The 22,337-nt window shown below is 53.6% G+C and overlaps 1 protein-coding gene across 2 annotated transcripts in view; it reads right to left on the bottom strand.

Annotated features, from left to right (window-relative positions):
* PEPD (peptidase D) overlaps nt 1–22,337 on the bottom strand; it is a 114,434-nt gene that overhangs the window by 76,706 nt on the left and 15,391 nt on the right. For both annotated transcript variants that reach the window (XM_030874442.2, XM_060289343.1), the window contains exons 4-7: nt 19,287–19,350; nt 13,483–13,530; nt 11,989–12,050; nt 3,440–3,484 (exon numbers count right to left, since the gene is read on the bottom strand). In XM_030874442.2, the coding sequence (XP_030730302.1) occupies nt 3,440–3,484; nt 11,989–12,050; nt 13,483–13,530; nt 19,287–19,350 (219 nt within the window). The remainder of the gene's footprint in view (nt 1–3,439; nt 3,485–11,988; nt 12,051–13,482; nt 13,531–19,286; nt 19,351–22,337) is intronic.

Raw genomic sequence — 22,337 nt, 5'->3', positions numbered from 1 at the left:
GATTACTAGGATGTGCTGTCACTTGACTTCTGCTCTCACTCAATCCTTGAGCCATCCACCAAGGGAGACCACGACCACTCTGCAGGTGTGGAAACTGAGGCTTGCTGTTATACACTGAACACTGCGTTGCCCCCAAATTCACAGGTTGATACCTATCCCCAGTGTGATAGTATCTGGAGGCAGGATCTTTGGGGGGTGCTTAGGTCATGAGGGTGGAACCCTCATGAATGGGATTGGTATCCTTATAAAAGAGACCCTAGAGAATTCCCTCACCCCTTCTGCCATCTGAGGACACAGAAAGAAGACGGCCGTCTATGAACCAGAAAGTGGGTCCTCACCTTGGCCTTGGACCTCCCAGCCTCCAGAACTGTGAGAAATGAATTTCTGCTGCTCATAAGCCACCCGCTCTATGGTAATTGTTAGACAGCATGAATCTTCACGTCCATGCTGTGAGTTAGGCATTACTACGTCCCCATTTTATAGATGAAGAAGCTGAGGCTCAGAGAAGTTAAGTGACTTCCCGAGGTGGGTGGGCTGGGGTGAGAATTTGGATATGCCCAACTGGATAGTTTTTCCATTACCCCAGGTAACTTCTCTCCACGGGCCGAGAGGGGGGCGTTGGAAAAAGCATCCAGGACAGGGGCCCAAAGATACATCAATGAGCCATAATTTAATACCATGGAAACCCAGTCTCTCCTGTAAATGAGGGGCCTGCCCGCCATTCCACCCAGAATCCTTCCTTCAGTTCCCAGAGGAGGGCGATGACGGTGACTCACGTGGCTCCCACCGAGAATGACGGCAGTCACTACAGAGGCCAGAACACACGCTGCTAAAACACACCCCTGAGGCAGTAAGGACAATGTGACATTTCTAAAATAGTTCTACTGCCATCAAATGCCAAATAAGTCCTTTCTGCTGCTGGCTTTAATAAAACTGGGAAGTATCTTATTAACGCAGAATCTACCTCAGCGCCTTGGAAATGTCACCAGAATTAAAGCATGCTCGTCCCAAAGTGACGAACTAATGGCTTGTCCCTCAGGAGATGCTGGGGTGCACAACCCAGCCCTGGTCTCCAAAGCACTCAGAATGTAAGCGGCCACAAGGGATGCCACATCTGGGACACAGGTGGACGCGGTCCCTGAGTATCCAGGGTTTATTCTTCTGCCAGCTGGGGGCTATGGAAGGGCCAGGCATTTGTTACTTCATCAAAACAAGAGGAGGTGGCTGTGAACTGGAAGGACACAAGCCCCCACGCTCACAGTGTGCGGCCAGGATGGGCACCGGGTCAGGGCTGCCGACAGAGCTGCTGGCCCGCCCACCCTCCAGCTCTCGCGAGGGTCAGTATCGATGCCTGTCGACAGCCCTCAGATCTTCGCCTCTGGCCCAGCCTCTCTCCCGCCGGCACCTGCCTCAAACTCAACACACCACAGCAGTCCCTCACCTGCCAGAGCACCTGCCCCATCTTGGTGACATACCACCCAGCTGTTCAGGACAAGAACAGAGTCACATTCAACTCCACCCTTCACTCAGGCGTCAAGGCCGGTTCCTCCCAGGAGCGTTCCCCTTGACTGCCCCTCACTCTCAACTCCGTCACCTACCCCTCCACAGCCACCTGGACCCTGCAGCAGCCTCCTAACTGGCAGCCTGCTCCCACTCCTGCCCCAGAGCTTTAAAAAACGCTAACCTGGGCTTCCCTGGTGGCTCAGTGGTTAAGAATCTGCCTGCCAATGCAGGCGACATGGGTTCAAGCCCTGGCCCTGGAAGATCCCACATGCCGCGGAGCAACTAAGCCCACGCGCCACAACTACCGAACCCACATGCCACAACTAGTGAAGCCCATGCGCCTAGAGCCCATGCTCCACAAGAGAAGCCACAACAATGAGAAGCCCGCGCACCACAACGAAGAGTAGCCCCCGCTTTCCGCAACTAGAGAAAGCCCGCGCGCAGCAACGAAGACCCAACAAAGCCAAACATTTTTAAAAAACAAAAAACAACAACAAAAAAGCAAGCCTGATCCTACCATTCTCCTGCCTAAATCCTTGAAGGTTTCCCCTGGTTCCCATTTCTCTCAAGACAAAGTCCAGGCAGACACCACGGCCCACCCAGCCCCTGCCCGTCTCTCTAACCAACCTCAGGGGCCACTTCCGCAGTGTGTGGCTCTAGTCTGGCCACACAAAGCCACCAACCTTTCTTGTCTCCAGCCTTTGAACAAGTGGCCCCTTGGCCTGGATCACACTCTCCTTCTCCCCTCTCTGCGCTTCCCCCAAACTCAACGGCTGACTCATCCTCGTCCTCAGGCCACAGTGTTCCCAAGTGCTTCAAGACAGGTGAGCAGGGTCTCCCAACTAGACAGGGAACCTGACGCATGGCCTTAGGATCAGATGTGAGGAGTCCACACGCCTCCCAGTCAGGGGATGACACAACCAAAGCCCTGCCTCTCCGCTCTCCTACATTCAGAATAAGTGCAGCCATACAACAAATAAAACACGTTTTAGTGCTATAAAAGAGCAACTCGAGGACTTCCCTGGTGGTGCAGTGGTTAAGAATCCGCCTGCCAACGCAGGGAACACGGGTTCGAGCCCTGGTCCGGGAAGATCCCACATGCTGCAGAGCAACTAAGCCCGTGCGCCACAACTACTGAGCCCGCGCTCTAGAGCCCGCGAGCCACAACTACTGAGCCCGTGTGCCACAACTACTGAAGCCCGCGCACCTAGAGCCTGTGCTCTGCAATAAGAGAAGCCACCACAATGAGGAGCCCGCACACCTCAACGAAGAGTAGCCCCCGCTCGCCACAACTAGACAAGCCCGTGCGCAGCAACGAAGACCCAACGCAGACAAAAATAAATCAATAAAATAAATAAATTTCATAAATAAATAAGTTAAAAAAAACCCAAACAACTCGATGGCTTAGGAAGAAAACTGGCAGCACATCGGTGGAGGGTCTCTTCAAGGGCCCACAGAGGCACCTCACCCTGCTGCGAACCAGCAGAAAACACACTGCAGGCAGGGCTATCAGTACCAGCAGAAAAAGAGCGCAGGCAACATAAGACACGTAAAAAGGATGCCAACTAGTCGTGACATATGCGTGACATGAGGAAAACATGTTTACCTTTCTGGTAATAGGATCATGTATGGTGTTTATTTTTATTCTTTTTCACTATCTACTTTAACTGAGCTATATACGTTTGGCTCATTTATGGTAAGATTTCTTTTAAAAACTCCTAAAGAAAAAGAAATTTAATTGACATTCGAGTGACGTGTGCCCTTTTGGAAAAACAGACCAACTGACAAACAAAAAATACAAAACAAAAGAGGCTGAGAGAGAAGAGTTCTAGGGACCAGCTTGTCTGAGGGGCTCTCTGAGATGGAGTGGGCGGGAACAGCAGGGTCTCTCACCTTCCTGGGCTGAGCTCAACAAACAGCCACAAGCCATACTCACCATTCCACAATCTCCGGATGAAGAATGGTGTTGTTGACATTGAACCTACAGAAAGAAAACAAGGCAAGTCCATTAGTTCCATGGTCTATCATCTCCCAGCAAGAAATACTTCATTCGAGACATACCAAGAGAAAGCCTGACCAAGAGAACTTTAACTTCATGACTCCCTGGACAACAGAAGGCCTGCTGCTGCTCACGTCCTGCAGCAGACTTGGCAGTCCAGGCCATGTCCTCCAGGTGTAGTCAGCTGGAGAACAAGCTGCTTGGCTGCAAAACGTCACCCTCCACCCTCGCTAGGCAGACAGCATAGCCTCTTCCATCAAGTGTACCAACATATACATAATAGGAGTCCCAGAAGAAAAGGAGAGAGCTAATGGAGCAGAAGAATATTTGAAAATATAATGGCCAGAAACTTTGCCGATTTAATGAAAAACATCAATGTAAACATCCATAAAGCTCAATGAACTCCAAGTGGAATAAACTCAAAAGAGATCCACACCCAGACACATAATCAAACTGTCAAAAGAAAACCTTAAAAGCAGTAAGAGAAAATCAATTCATCACATGCAAAGGATCTTCAGTAAGATTAATGGCTGATTTCTCATCAGAAACTACAGAGGCCAGAAGGCAGAATACAGGATGACATATTCCAATTGCTAAAAGAAAACCATCTGTCAACGAAGATTCCATATGCAGCAAAGCTATGCTTCATAAATGAAAGAGAAATTAAAACAGTACCAGATAAACAAAAACTGAGAGAATTCATCACTAGAAGACCTAGCTTATAAGAAATACTAAAAGGAATCTTTCAGACTATAGTGAAAGGAGTTTCTAGAGAGTAACTAGGATCCATATAAGGAGAAAAAGGGGCACTGGTAAAGGTAATTACGTAGGCAAGTACGGAAACAGTGTAAATGTATTCTTTGTTTGTAAGTCCTATCTGATTTAAAAGATAACTGCATAAAGCAATAGTTATAATGATAAACCTGTGTAGGTCACTGCGAAATGTATAAAGATGCAATCTGTATGCAATAACAGCACAAAGGAAGGGAGCATAATTTCTGTGTACCATTGAAATCAACTGATATTAATGCGAACTAGATTATTACAAGTTTAAGAAGTCATTTGTAATTCTCTGGGTAACCACTAAGAAAACTAAAATATACAGAAAATGAAATAAAAAAGGAATCAAAACTGTATACTGCAAAAAAGTCAATTAAACACAAAAGAAGGGAGTAATGGAGAAACTGAGGAACAAAAACAATACATGACACAGAAAACTAATAACAAAATGGCAGAAAAAAGGTCTTCCTTATCAGTAATTATGTTAGATGTAAATGGATTAAATTTTCCAATTAAAAGACAAGGATTGGGCTTCCCTGGTGGCGCAGTGGTTGAGAGTCCGCCTGCCTATGCAGGGGACATGGGTTCATGCCCCGGTCCAGGAAGATCCCACGTGCCACAGAGTGGCTGGGCCCATGAGCCATGGCCACTGAGCCTTCGTGTCCAGAGACTGTGCTCCGCAACGGGAGAGACCACAACAGTGAAAGGCCCGCGTACCGCAAAAAAAAAAAAAAGACAAGGATTGGCAGAATAGATGGATAAAAAAAGATTCGACCATATGCTCTAAAGAGACACTTTAGGGCTTCCCTGGTGGCGCAGTGGTTGAGCGTCCACCTGCCGATGCAGGGGACACGGGTTCGTGCCCCGGTCTGGGAAGATCCCACGTGCCGTGGAGTGGCTGGGCCTGTGAGCCGTGGCCGCTGGGCCTGCGCATCCGGAGCCTGTGCTCCGCAACGGGAGAGGCCACAGCAGTGAGAGGCCTGCATACCACAAAAAAAAAAAGAGAGACACTTTAGACTCAAAGACACAAGATGAAAGTGAAAGGATGGGAAAAGATATATTATGCAAACAGAAACCAATATATCCATAGACTGGAATATTTCTCAGCCATAAAAATGACCAAAGTACTGATTCATGCTACAACATGGATGAATTTTGAAAACACAGTTAGTGAATGAAGCCACATATAAAAGGCCACATACTGCATGACTCCATTTACATCAAATACTAAAGTAGGCAAATCCACAGACAGAAAATAGATTAGTGGTGGCCAAGGGAATGACTGCTAATGGGTACAGGGTTTCTTCTTGGGTGATGAAAATATTCTAAAATTGATTGTGATGATGACTGCACAAACCTATAGACATACAAAAAGGCATTTTAGTTGTACAGTTTAAGTGGGTCAGTTGTATAAGGTATGTGAATTATATTCTGACAAAGCTGTTTTTAAAAACTTACTGAATTATACACATAATGAATTTTATTGTATATAAATTTTATTCTAATAAAATTGATTTATAAAAATTGACAGAAACGAGAAACAGATAAATCGACAAGCATAGTTTCAGATTTTCACGTACCTCTTCTGATGACAGAACAAGCAAACAGAGAAATCAGTAAAGTTGCAGAAGATACAAACAATACAATTAACCGACTTAATTTTATTGACATATACAGAACACTACAGCCAACAACTGCAGACTACGTGCTCTCTAAGTATACATGAAACACTTATCATGAAACAATATCATATGTTGGAAGTTTCAACAAATTTCAAAGGGTTGAAATACAGAGAATATTCATTGATTACAGTAGAATTAAACTAGAAATCAGTAACAGAAAAATATAAAATCCAAAATTGTTTGGGAATTAAGCAATAAACTTCTAAATACCTACAGTTCAAAGAAGAGAAAATAATAAAATCAGAAAATAAAACCATGAAATATCGTAACTGGTGAAATGCCGCTAAAGCAGTGCTTAGAGGAAAATTTATAGCTCTAAAGGTAGGCAGTAGAAAAGAACATTGAAAATCAATGATCTAAACTTCCATCCCGGGACATCCCTGGTGGCGCAGTGGTTAAGAATCCACCTGCCAATGCAGGGAACACAGGTTCGACCCCTGGTCCAGGAAGAGCCCACATGCCACAGAGCTACTGGGCCCACGTGCCGCAACTACCGAAGCCTGCATGACGCAACTACTGAGCCTGCATGCTGCAACTACTGAAGCCCACGCACCTAGAGCCCGTGCTCCGCAACAAGAGAAGTCACTGCAATGAGAAGCCCATGCACCACAAGGAAGAGCGGGCCCCCGCTTGGCGCAAGTAGAGAAAGCCCATGTGCAGCAACGAAGACCCAACGCAGCCAAATAAATAAATAAATAAAAATAAACTTCCATCCCAGAAATATCTTTCTTCTTTCTCAATGAACTAGAGAAAGAACAAATAAAACCTAAAGAGATTAGAACATTTTTAAAGCAAAAGATCAATGAAATAAAAAGCAAACATACAACAGAGACAAATCTACAATGCCAAAAGTTCTTTGATAAGATGAACATAACTGAAAAGGGAACCCAGGAGACAAAAGGATCAGGTTGGGGCACATCCCTGACACTTCTGTCATGCGTGACTCAGAGCTCAAGCTATCAGTGAGACAGCTAGGTAAGCGCCATGTGGCCCAGCACAATGTATGGGCCTCAGCAGAGAAGCCTTGGGAAGCCTTCAATCCTCAGGATTCTGAGCCCTGCTCTATCTCAAGCCAGGATATCACACAGGGCATACAGGATTGTGACCCACCAGGAATCCTCCATGGCCTCACTGATGGGTGTTTGAAAACACCTATCTAATGCTGTCGTTGTGCAGCTGGTACCCCCACTGCTGGCTGAAGGAGGGACAAGGACGAGGAGAGGGAAGGAGGTATTAGCAGGCTGAAAGGATTCCAGATCTTCAAAGCTTTCGGGATCCCTAACTATAAAAATAAGACTACTAAATTCAAAGTCTACCAAAGTGTTGTAGAATCAAGCCCTACTTGTGAAATATCAAAGAGATCACAGAGAGCCAACCTGGCTCAGAGTGAAGAACAGAGCAGGAGATGACATAAATAAAGACGGCAATATAGACCGTCTCCCATTCTGCCAAATATCACTTTGACGCTAGGAAAAGCAATGGCCTATCTCCTCAAAAGCCAAACACGCCAGTAAAATCTCACGTTACAAAACATACGTACATACACACACATGCACACACACACACAAACAGCAAGGTGACCAGGCACAAAGACAAAGATGCAAACACACAGACACACACAGAGACAGGCATACGCTTAGAAAAGAGGCGCAGGCAGACACACACAGATGTATATTCATGGACACAGGCAAATACATGCACACACACACACACAAAGGCATAAACATGGACTAACACCCAAATATACACACAAACAGAAACACACAGACTCACACAAATGCACATTCAGACAGAGAAACACCCTCAGACACACACATAAGAGTCCAAAAGACATTCACGGCCATGTCAGTGGTTTAACTCAGGTAACGAAATTTGAACATTCCTTGCTTTCGCCTCTGTGCTAGTTAGAGCTTTCTATACCGAGCATGTAATAATTGTGTAAAAACAACAACAAAGCCCACCAGAGCCCATGAAGGTGGGCAATGTCCTGGGAGCTGAGGGTACCTCCCTGGTGGGCTCTAGCTGTGGGCTGGGTGATAGACAGTGAGTAGGTGAGCCCAGCCAGCCCTGCTCCAGCCCCCGGGCTCCTCCCTGCAGTTTCTAACTGGAAGATGGAGAACAGGTCCCAGAAGGCCCCCACTCCACCCACACTGGGGGCTGGGGCGGGTTCTCGTCTCCTCAGGAGACTCGGAGATTCCATGAGCCATAATCAGAACCTCAATCCAAACTGTTAACTTGATACATAAGTTAACAGTAACCAGAAAGCCACTGGTCCCCACACCACAGACTGGCATTTTATTGTAACTGTCGAGTTTTAATAATGTCCCTCTACTTCTTGGGTTTGAAAATTCACATCCCTGAACATTAATATTCCTGCATTAATAACCCCCAAATTCAGCAATTTCATACTTAACTGCTTATTTAAATGGAATTAATTTGTAACCAATCATCGTCAAATATGCAAGGCAATTTAAGTAAATGCCACAAGATAAGAAATGTGCTTATCCTGAATAACCAGCTAATGTAAAACAGCGACCATATTTCTCCGTCAGACAACGGCGTGAAACAGAGCGCTCTCTACTCGCTGCCCCCACCCAGGGCTCCTGGGCAGTCTGCCTGCCTTGGACGGAACTGCCTCAGGCCAAGAAGGCGGCCCATAGGCCACCTGGCCCCCCACAGATAATCTCTTTCCCTTCACAGCCAGGGTCTGTCCGTCTGTCTGTCTGAGGAAAACCTGCTCTCAAGTCCAGCACCTGGCGACGAGCACCTGACCCTGTCCTCTGGCCGGAGCCCACCACAGGCCCTGCTCCTTCCACCCCTTCCCTGGGAGCTGTCCGGGCGCCAATCCCGCCGTACAGGGAGCTGTGGCCGGGGCTGGAGTCAAACTCAGCACGAGGCCTACAGACTGTCCCCACCTGCTCCCTTCACCCCAGCATAATCACACCCTGGCTCCCCAGGGAGGACGAGGCCACACCCCTTGGTGAGCCCAGGGGCCCCTGGCCATGGGGAGATCCCAGTGCATGTCTACCGCCCCACCCCGCCCCTGCCTCCCTGCTCCCAGTCCCCTGTGACCCCACCACTGTGACACCTGGCACACCCCCTGCCGTGGGCAGCAGGCGGCCTGGCCCTGATATGGGAAGGCCAAGGGAGGTCTGAGGGCTCCCAGGACCAAAGCCACAGTCCCACCGAGGTGACAGGCCCAAGGCAGCCGACCCTGAGGAGCCACGTCTGGAGAGGTCACAGCTGGGTGGACAGGTGAGGCCACTGTTCCATCACAAGCTCCCTCCTGCCCCCAGGCCAAGGGATAAAGGTGGCCTGGGGCGGCCCATCAGGACAAACCGAGAGGCCAAAACCTGAACTTCTGCCAGACCAGGTCAGTGAAGGATCCAAGATGGGAGGTGTTGCAGAGAAGTTCAAAAGGGTCAAAAGCAAAAATTCCAGGAATAAGGCGCTTCATTAGGGCAGTGAGAAGCGGCCGAGGATAGAAGCAGCTGAGTGAGTATTAGAAAGTAGGACGACGGCAAGATTCATCTTGCATAGGAAACAGGCTATTATTATCCCTGCAAACAGCGGGAGGTGCTCACAGCTGGCAGGTGAATGCGGTCACTGAGCCGCAGCGGCTCTGGAGGACAAGGGCCTCTCCAGCCTGGCGCAGGGTCCGAAAAGTGGCAGAGCTGGGGTGGCTGGGAGACAGGGGGCTGAGCTGCACCCAGACCCCAGGAATACAGACACGACTTTCTTCAGGGAAGGCGCTGGCAGGGGGCCCGAGGTCAGTGGCCACAGTGCGCCGCAGGGTGCTGATGGGGGGGCGTACCCAAATGGAGCAACCCCTAAGGGCAGAGCTACACAAAGGGTGCCACAGTGGGATATAAGGCCCAGAGCAGGTGTGAGGGGACAGGAGGGGAGGCAGTACCACAGAGGGGCCGGGGGACCCCAAGGCAGGGAGGGCTCTCACCTGCGATACTTCAGCCAAGTCAGAAAACTCAGCCTGCCACATGGGTGTGGAAACGAATCCCCCCAGCATGGGGGCAGGTGCTCAGCCCAGCAGCGAGGGGCCTCGGGAGCAGCTCACAGCCAGTCCCCGTCTGCACTGGACCATGGGTTGGAGAGGGCCAGCCGGGAGAGTGTGCAAAGTTAAGGCTCTCCAAAAACACTCCCAAGGTGGGGTGGGGTGTTGGCCAAGCACAGGCTCCTCTGGGCTCTTGGCAGGGGCCACGGGGACTCAGGGAGCAGCAGGGCACAGAGGCTGGGGTCTGCTCAGTGGAGGGAGAGGTCAGTTCACAGTGGCACTCCTCCCGGGGGAGTGGGGACAAGGCCTCAACTTCCACTGCTCACAGAGAGTGATGATGCCCCTGGAGTCCCCCACCGCTCCCCCAGAAAACCTGGGCCCCGGGTGCTTGAGAAGGCGTTCTCTGCAGCAGAGACCTCGGCTGGGAGGTGGGGCAAGAAAGACCCCACAGCTCACTGACATCCAGGAGTCTTGTCGTCGGACATCCTGAAGTCTGCTGGCCCACTACACAGCTGGGGAAACTGACGCTCAGAGGGGCACTGGGGCGTGATGGGGGCTTGCTCGGGGGCAACTGTTTATTAAGCACCAGCTCCACGCCAGGCTCTGGACAAGCGGGATCTCATTTCATCCCACGGCAAGCCCGAGCAGCACCATGCTTCCCGCGGGAGAGCTGAGGCTCAGAGGCAAGTTCTGCTAAGGTCACAGAACGGGTCGGCGTGGCAGCCTCCAGGGCTCCCTCCTTCTAGCTCAGGGCTTCCCCACAAGGCAGTGAGACCCAAGTCGAGACTGCACAGGCCAGCCCACGGGACCAGAGTGTAGGCAGGTGAGCAGGGCACAGGAGCCGCCCTGCACCGGGCGGTGCTGGGGGATGAGGGGAGGCTCGGATCAGGACAGGCAGCAGGAAGCTGTGCCCCGTACCACTCCCCTCAAGGGCCTGGAGGAAGACAGCGGCTCCACGGCCAGCATCTCAACAAGCTGGGCTAATCGCTGCTGGTGTGGGAGGCGAGGCCGCTCTGGGGAGCTCCCAAGAGGATGCGGAGATGCGTGCGACGAGAAGAAGCACACCTGATGCCCCACCGCTCTTATCACTGGGGGAAGTGACACATATTTATGAGCTCATAATCCCTCCTCATCACATCACACATCACACATACAGATTCCCGCGGCTCGGGCTCATACATAATTACAAGGCACTTCCTCGGTCCACCAAGGACAGAGGATGCCGGGGCGCAGAGTACAGGCTGGGGTGGGGGAGGGGCCGGGGACGGAGAAACAGGAGACCAGGCGAGCTGTCCACACTCAGCAGCCCCAAGGAGCAGGTGCCTCCCCTCAAGGGCTCATCTGCTGCAGCCTCGGGTCCTACAGACCGCTCCCCGCAGGGCCAGGCAGCAGCCAGCCCGGGGACACAGGCATGGCTGGCAGGCGGCACTCTCCAGGGGCCAGGGCAGGAGGGTGGCAAGGCGGGAGAGGTGCTGGCTCCCTGTGCCCAACACCTGCCCTCCTGCCTGGGGAGGCCTAGAAGGGGGAACAGAGCTGGGGGGCTGGGCCTGGGGCTACGCTGGGGAGCGAGGGCAGGTAAGGGGGCAGCCATCTGGGACTGGGGCAGCAGGGGACAAGGGGAAGCTATGAGCCAGGCTGGGGGAGGTCAGGGGCTAGGAGTGAGGGCAGGGGGCTGATAAAAACGAAGCCCACGGAGCTCAGAGCAGGTCCCTGGAAGGAAAACAGCCGCCCCACGTGTGTGCACGGTTGCCCAGGCTTCCCTAAGCACGTGGCGGGCCTGTGCTTTCACAGTAGAGCTTGACAGGGAAGTGGCATCGATCCTTAAAGTCAAGGTTGGAGTGAATTTAGGCAAATTATTTTTCTAAACATGTCCTCGCATCACCCAATCTAACCCCTTTGTAGCATCCTCCTGTTTGTGTGTTTTGTGTCTAGTCTGTAGACTGGGCCAGCCTGCTGGTGAAGATGTGAGCTGATGGAGGATGAAAGGAGACGGTTCCCGGGGCCCCAGGACTCACTTGCTGATGCCCTCGAAGGAGGCCTCCCTGCAGATGCTGCCGCTGTCAGTGTTGACGCCGCGCTGGAGAGAGAGAGGGAACGTGAGGGCGCAGACCCGCCACACGGGGCGACGACAGGGAGCCCCCGCCTCAGCCCAGCCAACCCATCCCTTCCCGCCTTTCAGGTAACTCCAGGCCGGGCCCCAGCACAAGGGCAGCCCTCCTTTCTCTGCTGCAGCTTGAAAAGGAGAGAAAGCAAGGCCTCCTCCGTCCAAGCACCTTGCTGACCCCAGCTCAGGCTGCCTGGGCACAGGTGGAGGCTGGGCGAGAAGACCTCGGACCGGGACCACCTCCAACCACAAATCCCCCCGCTGCCCCAAGGCTGGCTGGTCTCCCTGTGCACGTGTGTGCACACACGCTCCCCACAGACAGTGTCCTGAAAAGCACTGTCAAATCCGGCCCTTCCAGAGACGCGGGTGTGACCCGACTCAGGCAGGAGGGGCCTTTCTCCGTGACACCGAGACTCTGTGTTACATTCCTCTCCTTTCCCTAATTGTAAGGAGACTCCAACTGGAACTTAGACAGGAGCGGAGACAAAACAAAAGATTCAGAGGAAAACGTGCCATGCCCAGAGAGGCCAGGCCTTTTAAATCGCCTTTTAATTCTTCCTCAAGACCTACAGGTCGATGTCTAACTGTATCCCCCCCAAAAAACACACTGAACCCTCCGTGACCACAATCGTAACGTTTCTTCTCAGCCATCAAAACTGCAGGGTGGAAAAAAGAGATCACGTGTAGCGCTAACAAAAATAACTGAGGAAAACTATTTAGGTAAAAATCAATTAACAAAGGAGAGAAGGGTCACTTTGGGAGGGTAGAAGGGCTGCATACTCTTCACATTTGAAGCTCCCCAAGGTTGAAGTATAAGAAAGCAGACTTCTCCTCGGAGCCATTTCACAGCCTCAGCACCCCCGCCCCGCCCTGCGAGGGTGCGCCGTGCACCCCTGCCTGCCCCAGGCTGCAGCAGGCCCTCCGTCATTTAGTGCCCCGAGTCCAAAATCTGATGCCACACAGCCCAGCACCCTCATGGGCAGATGCAAAGGGTGTGTTCACCGACACACTCTACGCTGCACATTATTTGAAGTGCACGTTTTGATACGTTCTCTATCAACAACGGAGGAGAGACAGTGTGGAAGCAAATTGATATTCTACGTCCACAAACCCCAAGAGCTCAACCTGACACAAATACATCCTCCAGCCAGGTTTTAACCCTCGGAGTATGCGTGGCATCTCGTCCACAGTGGCCTCGGGACAGGACACAGCCCAGGTCGACTTGGAGAATGGAGGACGTGGTCCTGGACACGTTTAGCAATTCAGACTGAGCTGTCACTATTTATCAGCAATGACCCTTGTTTTCAATCCTCCCCACGGCCCTGACCTCTGCAGGGGCAAGCGGCTCCCTAAAGCCCCTCCCCGTACTCAAACGCTGCCTGGTCCCTGAACACCAGCCACTTACCAAAGTGAGGAGGACGGAGGGGCTCCGCGATGTCAGGACGCTGGAGATCTGAAAGGTCAGAAAGAAAAATCCACTTTAGTGCCACCACGTGAAGCCTGACGGCGAGGACGTACCAGCGTTATTAAATACTGACAGCTCATCCTTAAGGCAGAAGTTTACAGAGAATAAGGGATTTCTGAAAGCCACACAGCTATCAGGTAACAGAGAGGGACTCAAACCTAAAGCCGGCTTCCCCACGTGCTGCCCTGGCTCCGAGCCCCACACAGATCCCAGCTCCTAAGAGCCAGACCCACTCGCCCTCCAAGGCTAGCACCTCTGTTCATCTGCCTGGTCCCTCATGAAAGACCCACTGAGGCAATCTCTTCGGCACTGGTGCCCAGGGTAGACACCCTCCTCCCTGCCCCCTTCATCCCCCTGACCACATGGACTTGCCACCCCCAACCCCACATCCTCGCTTTCCATCCCTCCACGGCCCACTCAGGGCCCTGCACGCTGGCTGCTTCCCACCCGACCCCCTGAACGAGCTTGCCACGCAAGCTCACCTCCCCATGCCTCTGCCTGGGCTCACCTCTGCCTGGGACGCCTTCTCCCCATCGTAGCCGCTTCCTCAATTTGAGCTCAGGACTGAGGTCTCTGGTCCCCCGGCGGGTTGGTCCACTCCCTCCTCTACTGCCCCCCGGCCGGTCACACTGCCTCGGCCATGACATCCTCACCCCAAGGGGGCGGGCCACCCCGGTGGGACCACCTTCTTCCTCTCCTGGCCCTACCCCTCAGTCTGCTCTGCATCTTGGCCACTGCAGCTCCTACTGTACTGAGCCCCCTCCCCACGCTCCCACCTGACACAGGGCGGGGGTGAGGATTTGTTTGTTGTTTCAACAGCTTTACTGAGTCATCACCGACATACTCTACACCGCACCTTATTTGAAGTGCACGTTTTGATAAGTTCTGACATATATGTATACATGCTTTTTAATACTGAGAGGCTCCCAGAGAAAACCTGGAAGATACCGAAAACTATAAAAAGATAAAATACACCTACAAAACCATCCCCTGAGACTTTTTATCTCTGCACATAAAAACAGAGGTCTGTAATGACATTTGGATCATATGAAGTTACATGCTTCGCTTATTTCCTGTCATTAAATATTCTTCAAACACGCCATTTTTACCAGTCACTACTGCGGGGGATGGTAAACGTCCAGGGAACGCCTGATTACACAGCCTGTGCCACTCACTGCAGGCTCATCTCATGGAACCACCCAGGAAGCTGGTACTGCAAATGTCCAGATTTCACCAGTGAAAAGGCTTATGGGTTAATCTGCCCATAGTTAAAAGAGAGCACAGTGGTGGCTGTGTCATATTCTCTTAACAGATCTGGCATAGTTTATTTATTCATTCCTCTACTGGGCACTTAACGTTATTTCTAATGATTAACTTTACAAAGTATGCCCTGATGGGCATCCTGATATAAAGTCTTTACTTCCTTAAAAAAATAAATGACTTCCTTAAAAAAAAAAAAATTGACCCAGTGAAACTGCTGGGTGACAAGCCTCATACTTTGTCAAGGTTTTGATGCTCACGGCCACATGACTCACCCTCCCACCCACAAGCCCAATGCTCCATCTCCCTGGACCCTCCTCGTTTGCTCAGTAACTGCTCTGAGAATGACTGAAGCCCAGCCTCTGAGCTGCACACACAAGGGCGTGGTGAGTCGCTAGCACGCCCCAGGCCCTCTGCGAGGAGGGGGCGGCTCATTAGAAGGAACCAGAGCCGCACTTGGCCCTGGGTGTGCTGTTACGGCGACTGAAGGGTCTATATTCATCAGCACAGAGCGGTCCGTCGATTGCGGCAGCACAACCAGAGCACGAGTAGGCACTTGGGGACTGTATGTGCTATTGTCCTTGGAAGAGGGGAGCAGGATAACAAACGTGTGTGCTGCTGGTTTTTCTCTCGGCTGTGACTCAGGACGTGCTGCTTGGGGATAACGGAGGAGAAAGCAGCCCTCTCAATGCCACCCGATGTGCACACGGATGGAGGCGGCCTGACGCAGCAGGCCGGGCGTCTGCTGGTCCTGGTAGGGCAGCATCTTTTATTGATCGTGAACACTTGAGTGGGCCCTGGTTACCTCTGCGGCTGCAAAACCTCCCCCAGCCAGGCCGCTGCACCTGCCCTTCCCCGTGGAGACCAATCAGTGCTACCCTCTCGTCAGCACACCCTGATTCCCTGCCTCCGAAATTAAGGCGACGGACGTGAGGCAGCTATGCGTCACAGGTGGGAACTACAGCTCCGCACACAGGACGACGTGGCTCTGTCCACACGGGGCCTCGTTTCCGTGGACCAGTGGTCACTGGGGACCCACCAGCTCTCATGAACCAGCGCTGTTAAACGCCTTGCCTTGCTTCATGCCGCAGCATCAGTTTCCCAGGTAGCCTGGCCTCTCCGGCAGGTCGCAGTGGACGGCACACACAGAACTCTCCAGCGCCCTGTGGACCAGGATCCTCCCCTGGGGACAGTCAGAGGCTTCCCGTGGAGGCCTCACGCACCCTCGTGCCCAAAGCTCCCACCAGGCCTGCTGGCCACTCTTCAAGGGTGACGATCCAGAGAAAGGGGCTGGACAATCCTTGACCAGTGCTGTCAAGAGAGCCTGCACTGCTCCGGGAGCTGGGCTTCACTGTGCAGAAAGCAAAGCTTTTAAAACTGAACCTTCTTCACGGCAGTCTGAAACAGGGCTGAACGCTGGTGGCCGGCAATGCATTTAAAATGTTCAATTTGGGGGTAATTCCTTGGCAGTCCAGTGGTTGGGACTCCGCACTCTCACTGCCAAGGGTCCAGGTTCGATCCCTAGTCAGGGAACTAGGATCCCACAAGCCACGTGGTGCGGCCAAAATAAATAGCTAAATAAAAATCTAAAAATAAAAATTTCAATTTGTTTCTAAAATTTAAATATTGGGAAAGACCACGAACAACATGGATTTGCAGCTACTCGTGAACAACTGGTGCATCTAGTAACCTGGGGCGAGCAGTCCCACACAGCATTCAGAGGGCCCGCCGCAGACTCCACCACTCCCTGACGCCTCTACCCACCGAGGCAGAGGCAGGCAGCATCCATCACTGTGCTGCCACCAAGGTCTCTTACATGCGAGCCAGTGACCCTGGCAACATCTGCCTGGTGCTATGAAGGAGAACACAAAACGTGCCCTCCGCCTGGCCAACTCCCGCCCCCTGCATACCAGCCACCGCACCGCACCTTGACGGCAATGCCTAGTAACCCCTCTCAAGGTTCTCCTGAGCTCCCCCCTCTCGGGGAGCCACCATTCACTCTACCTTCTCAATAAACTCAGGATCACCTACAGGAGGCGGGAAACTAGATAGCCAGGTTTGCTACATCAGACACCTGTGCTCTACATGTGGTATCGAGTGACGGGCCGCGGCCTGGGGTGGGGGCTTCCTGCCCTCTTTCACAGGAGACAAGTGTCAGCTGCTTCTCGTCTGTGATTTGTGGCCAAGGCTGCCCAAGGTTGTTAGATCAAGCTGAGCACCACAGAACTGGTCCAGGGAACCCTTCCCCAACATAAAGGGCTTCCTGTCGCTTTCCATGATGGAGTAGCCCCAGGCACCCTCGAGTGCCTCCCAGCCCAGGTGTCTGTACTTGAGTCGGGCTCCATTTCAAGCCACAGAAAATCAAAGGCACTTGGGAGCCTTGTCCCCTCTGGAGGCGTGTCCTGCAGCATCCGCTCACTTCTGACAGGGCAAAGGCGGAGGTGGAGGGCGAGCTGCCGGGGTCCAAAGTTGGTGGGGTCAAATCCCAACCCTGGTACTCCATGGCCACGCAGCCGTGCACGAGGCCCTTCACTGCTCGGAGCCTTGGATTCCTCTCGACGGGGTGAGACTGTGGTCCACCATGGGACAGGGCGGAGGGAGGAGGGGATCTGTGTGAGCTGCCGAGGTTGCTGGAACCTGCAGGTGCCATCCTGGAGTGGAGCGCCTGTCCCACGGTCCACAGGAGCCCTCGCTTCCAATAAGATGCACAGCAGTAATCATCACAACAGGGCCGATTAATGATGACGGTGATGACAGCGCGGCCCCGCAGAAAGCACCGTGCTCTCACCGCCACTGAAGCCTTCACTTCAGATTCTGCTTCATAAATACAGACTCAGGTGAGCTGGTCTGCGGGGCTCTAATTCTACACTATCATGACAGGCTTTCCTGGCCTGACACTCAAGACCTCCTCTGTTTTACCTCATTTGGAGGCCGGCTCTCCTTCTCCCCAGAAATCACTGTGTAAATGGAGCTGAGTTCACGGCCACCGCCCCCCTACCCGCCCACCCCGGTCATAAAAGCAAAAACACCAGACTGTGGCTGGGAGGCTGCGGCAGAGAGACGCTCTGACTCGAGGCGCTGGGCCTCAGGGCCCATCCCAGGCTGCCCCCTCCAGGTTTCACACCGAGGAGACCCAGAAGGTCAAGGTCCCAAAGAGCAATAATGTTAAGATGCAGTTTACAAAGGTAGGAGGGATACACCCACCAAAGGAGAGGGTCAGAACAAAATCACAACTAAGGATGGGCATCCCTCTCTCTCTAGCACTTCAAAAATACAAGGTACAGTAAGTCCCCTACATATGAACCTTCAAGTTGCAAACTTTCAAAGATGCATAAGTACATTCCATCAACATCAGGCGTGAGTGAAACTGCAGCTTGCCCTGCATCTCCTATTGCTGATCTTTCAGCTCTACCATCTCCCACCTCCTCTCCCTCCTCCAGTCAGTAACTCCTCCTGCCTCTTCACTCAATGCCAGCCCGGCTCTTAGTGTATGACGACCTCTGTCTGGGGAAATGTGGCACGGAGGGGCTCCGTGCAGCCGGTCCTGCCAGGCCAGGGCTGCACCTCGGGCGGCGGGCACTCACCTCGGGGTGTTGCTGTTCTACCCAGCACCGATCTGCACAGAGGATGGGGCTTATGACAGCACCCAGGGACAAGCAGAGGCCTCCTGTGCGCCTGGCAGTGGTGCAGTATCGGGGGACTTGGTCCCCCAAGGAGACGAGGGGGGCACATGGCTGTGCTCTCACCTTTGCCACGGCCTGGCCCTAACAGCAGTGGAAATCAGGGGCAGCCCCCTTTTTTTTTTTTTTGGGGTACGTGGGCCTCTCACTGCTGTGGCCTCTCCCGTTGCGGAGCATAGGCTCCGGACACGCAGGCTCAGCGGCCATGGCTCACAGGCCCAGCCGCTCCACGGCATGTGGGACCGGGGCACGAACCCGTGTCCCCTGCATCGGCAGGCAGACCCTCAACCACTGCGCCACCAGGGAAGCCCAGGGGCAGCCCCTTTTGACTGCCTGGATTGGGGGACAGATTGATAGCCCCAGGAAGATAGTCACATACACACCCAGGCCACATGCCACTGGGCAATCATGCTGGGAAGAGGATTAAAGCCAGGGGTCCTCCAAGCCCACCCCATCCCACAGGCCTCTCGCTGTCTGGGGCTCTTCTGACAGCGGCACCTACAGCTGGTGAGGGCCTGTGGGAAGGGCCTCCCAACGCGCGAAGGCCCATCCAAGCCTAATCAGACCTTTACAGAGACACCCTTCCTCCGAGCAGCTCAGCGGCCACATCCAAGGTGTAAGACACCGGCGACCAGGTCGGGCACTGCCCCAGCGAAGCAGGGGCCTCCCAGGGAGGTCTGAGAGGCATGTTTCTTGCCTGCTCTCTCCAAACAAGGGCACTGCTGAGGGGGCTGGTGGCTGGACCGTGCTGTCCCGCGATGTCCAGCCAGGCTGTTGCAAGGGGAGGAGTCGGCCACTACTGACCTCGTCTGTGTACTGGACGTCGTCCACGGCGTACTTCTGCTTGAAGTGCTCCTTGGAGTGGATCCTCAAAAAGAAGCACAGGAAACGCCAGCGTCAGGGGTTGGCCGCAGCTGGGTCCAGGCTGCCTTCTGAGCTCAGGCCAAGAAGCCCCGGGCCCATCCCTGCCCCAGCTGGCACCTGGCACCGAGCCGGTCTGCCCAACACAGGCTTGGAGGGCAAAGGACACTGGGCCAGAGTGACTGCTGAACCCCACCTGCATCCCTCCCCCCTCCCCCAGCCAACCTCTGCTCCTCCTGCGAGCTCGTGACCCCGGCCGCCTGGGGCCAGCAGCTGAGGACAAACCTCCCTCTACTACCAATGAGAGCCCACCCACGCCGGGCAGCCAGCCAGCCCACCCACGCTTCGGGGCATGAAATTAGCTGCCTCCCAGGCCCCCACAGAGCCTCTTTTAAAGAAAAGTTTAAAAGTTAACATTTTAAAGAAGCCAGTAACAGTATTACTCACTGTGATGAGAAACATTCAAGCTTACTCATCGTCCCTGAAAAATCAGCCAGTGAGAAGACAAAGACGCAGGGCGGAGGAGGCTGGGTAGCCCTTGCCCGCCTCACAAAGGGCTCCTGGTCACGGCTGCACTGAGCAGGGCTGGTGGGTCCAGCGAGCACCATCCCCACCCCCACAGCCTCTTGGTAGGCAGATGAGTCAATGTCACTGCTGGTGACAGAGCTCACATCAGGAGCTCTAGCCGCCTGGAGGAAGGATGTCCAAGATGCACACACACACACAGACACACACACACACACACACACACACCCCGTCCCACGCCTGGGCACCACATCAGCATGGGGGATTCACTCCCATCCTGCCTGTGATTGCATGATATTCTAGTCACCAAGTGTCAGATCTGAAAGAAGCCTCAGAGGAAGTAGCAGATGGTTTTCAGATTGTGCTTCCTGGGCTCTCAAGGGTGAGCAGACGACAGGCAGGTGGAGGTGCCAAGGACGGTGTACCTGGGGAGGCCCGTAGGGGACAGGGAGGGAGAGCACTTTGGGACTCGGAAATGACCCCTCTAAAAGCAAGCTCCACGTGCCTCTGCAACACCACTGATCAACCAGCACCGCTACCCAGGGAACAGATTCCCACTCCCCTCTCTGAGCCCTGCGCCATTTTCCTCTCTGCCCCAACAGGCGTCCCAGGCCGGACTGTGGCCCGGAAACACAGAGCACAAACCAGGGACGGATGGGTGGCCTTGGGGGTCAGCAGCAGGGAGCTCACAGCCGTAGGCAGCGAGCCAGGCTGGGGAGACAGTGGTCCGCTAAGACCGGCGGCCTGGTGCCCCGAACCCTTTTTGCTTTACTGCCCTCTTGGCTTCTCTGAAGCGGGCACTGGGTATCAAGCTCCCGCTGGTAATTAACTCTGCACGATCCAATTGCATTAGCTTCTGCGATTGAGATGGGACTCAAAGTTAAAGGGCCAAAGGCTGTGCCTCCATTAGCACTGCCTGTAGCAGCCACGTGGGGCAGGAACTGATGACAAGCACCTTGCCTGGATGCTGGAGGCCCCGGCTCCAGGGCTTACTGCAAAGAGCTCGCTGACCCTTTGCTACCAAGCACTGACACCCTCAGCACAGCTGACCCTGCAGCCATTCACAAAAGCACGTGCCAGAAAGGCAAGAGGCAGGGCCACCGGTGTCATCACCACATTCACGCTGACTGCCCCGGCTCCAGTCCCCGCTCAGGACAGATGCCCGAATTCTCGGCAGCTCCCCAATTCACCCCTGGTCCCCAGTCACTTCATCCCCTCCAGCTGTGACAGGCATCAAAGGCAAACCCCCAAAATATTCAGGAAGAGCCAAGGACGTGCTTTCGAGACCAGCCTCAATGGTCTCTACAGAGGGGCGTCTCGGCCATTAGCCTGGACACTGGCCTTTCACCTCACCTCCCGTCGGGGACACGCACTCTCCCAAGCTGTCTTGCCAAAGGACACCTCAGGAAACGTGCTCCTGCCTGCCCTACCTGGGAGTCTTGGCAGTCAGGACTCAGCAGAGACCCAGGAGGCTTCAGACCTGGGAACATCTCCGTGTATTCAGCCTGAGGTCAACGTCTTGACAAGGTGGAACCAGAGGAGGTGGGGGGACGAGGGGGAAAAGGAGAGGAGAACACGAGGCAGCTGTGATCTGTGGGCGGCCCCAGGGCTGTGCGCTTGCCTGTCCACCCCTCACCTACCAGCCACGAGCCACTTCACCTGCCACGGGAGCCAAGGAGTGGCAAGGGCCAGCCAGCCCATGGGGGAGCCGGCTGAAGCCATCCCAAAGTCCAGGAGCAAGTGAGCCCAGGGGCCAGCTTCACCAAATGCCCTTTGCCCACCTCGACGCACACTGGGCCTCAAGGGCCCCAGATCGCCCAACTAGCCACAGGCCTGGTTCTCAGCAAGAATAACAATTTGACAGATACAACCCGAAAAGCGGGGAGCATCTTTTCCGGCACTTTGCGTGTCATTTTTTCTTCTAAAGGGCAGAGATAATTAAGTTTGAATAGTACTTATTTTTCTTGTTTGGGGGCCAATTATAGTAAAAATCATTTAAATGTCACCCTAAGAGGTAAGGGTGCCATGCCACCACGTCAAGCCAGCCAGCAGAGGGGCAGGAGGAGGAGTGGCATGTGCCTGTGAGCCCTACAGAGCTGGCTGGAGTGCCGGGCCCACAGCAGCCTCACAGAGGGCTGCATGGAGCCCTGACTGCAGTTTAGGGTCCAGCAGGGCAGCTCATGCCAGACCCCGTCGTGTGGGAGATCCAAGTAGAAGCAACTGGATGGGAGAGGATGGGTCAGTAGGGAAGCCGACCCTACCCCAGAAACTCTTCCCTTCAAAAGGAAGGGGCAGCTCTGGCAGGAGAGAGGAGGGAGGGTGCCACTCAAAAGGGTTTGTGTCTTCAAGAAGGAGCCAGTGTCTGGGAACCCGGCCCACGCAGGCCTCTTTCACAGGCAGCTGGGCCCAGCATGCGACAGGGGAGGCCTTTCCCAGAACTCAGGGTCAGGGCAGGCGCAGCGAGTGCCC

The sequence above is a fragment of the Globicephala melas genome, chromosome 19, assembly GCF_963455315.2.
Source record: "Globicephala melas chromosome 19, mGloMel1.2, whole genome shotgun sequence".
In the NCBI taxonomy this organism is placed as follows: Eukaryota; Metazoa; Chordata; class Mammalia; order Artiodactyla; family Delphinidae; genus Globicephala; species Globicephala melas.
This window is presented reverse-complemented; position numbering and strand designations above follow the sequence as displayed.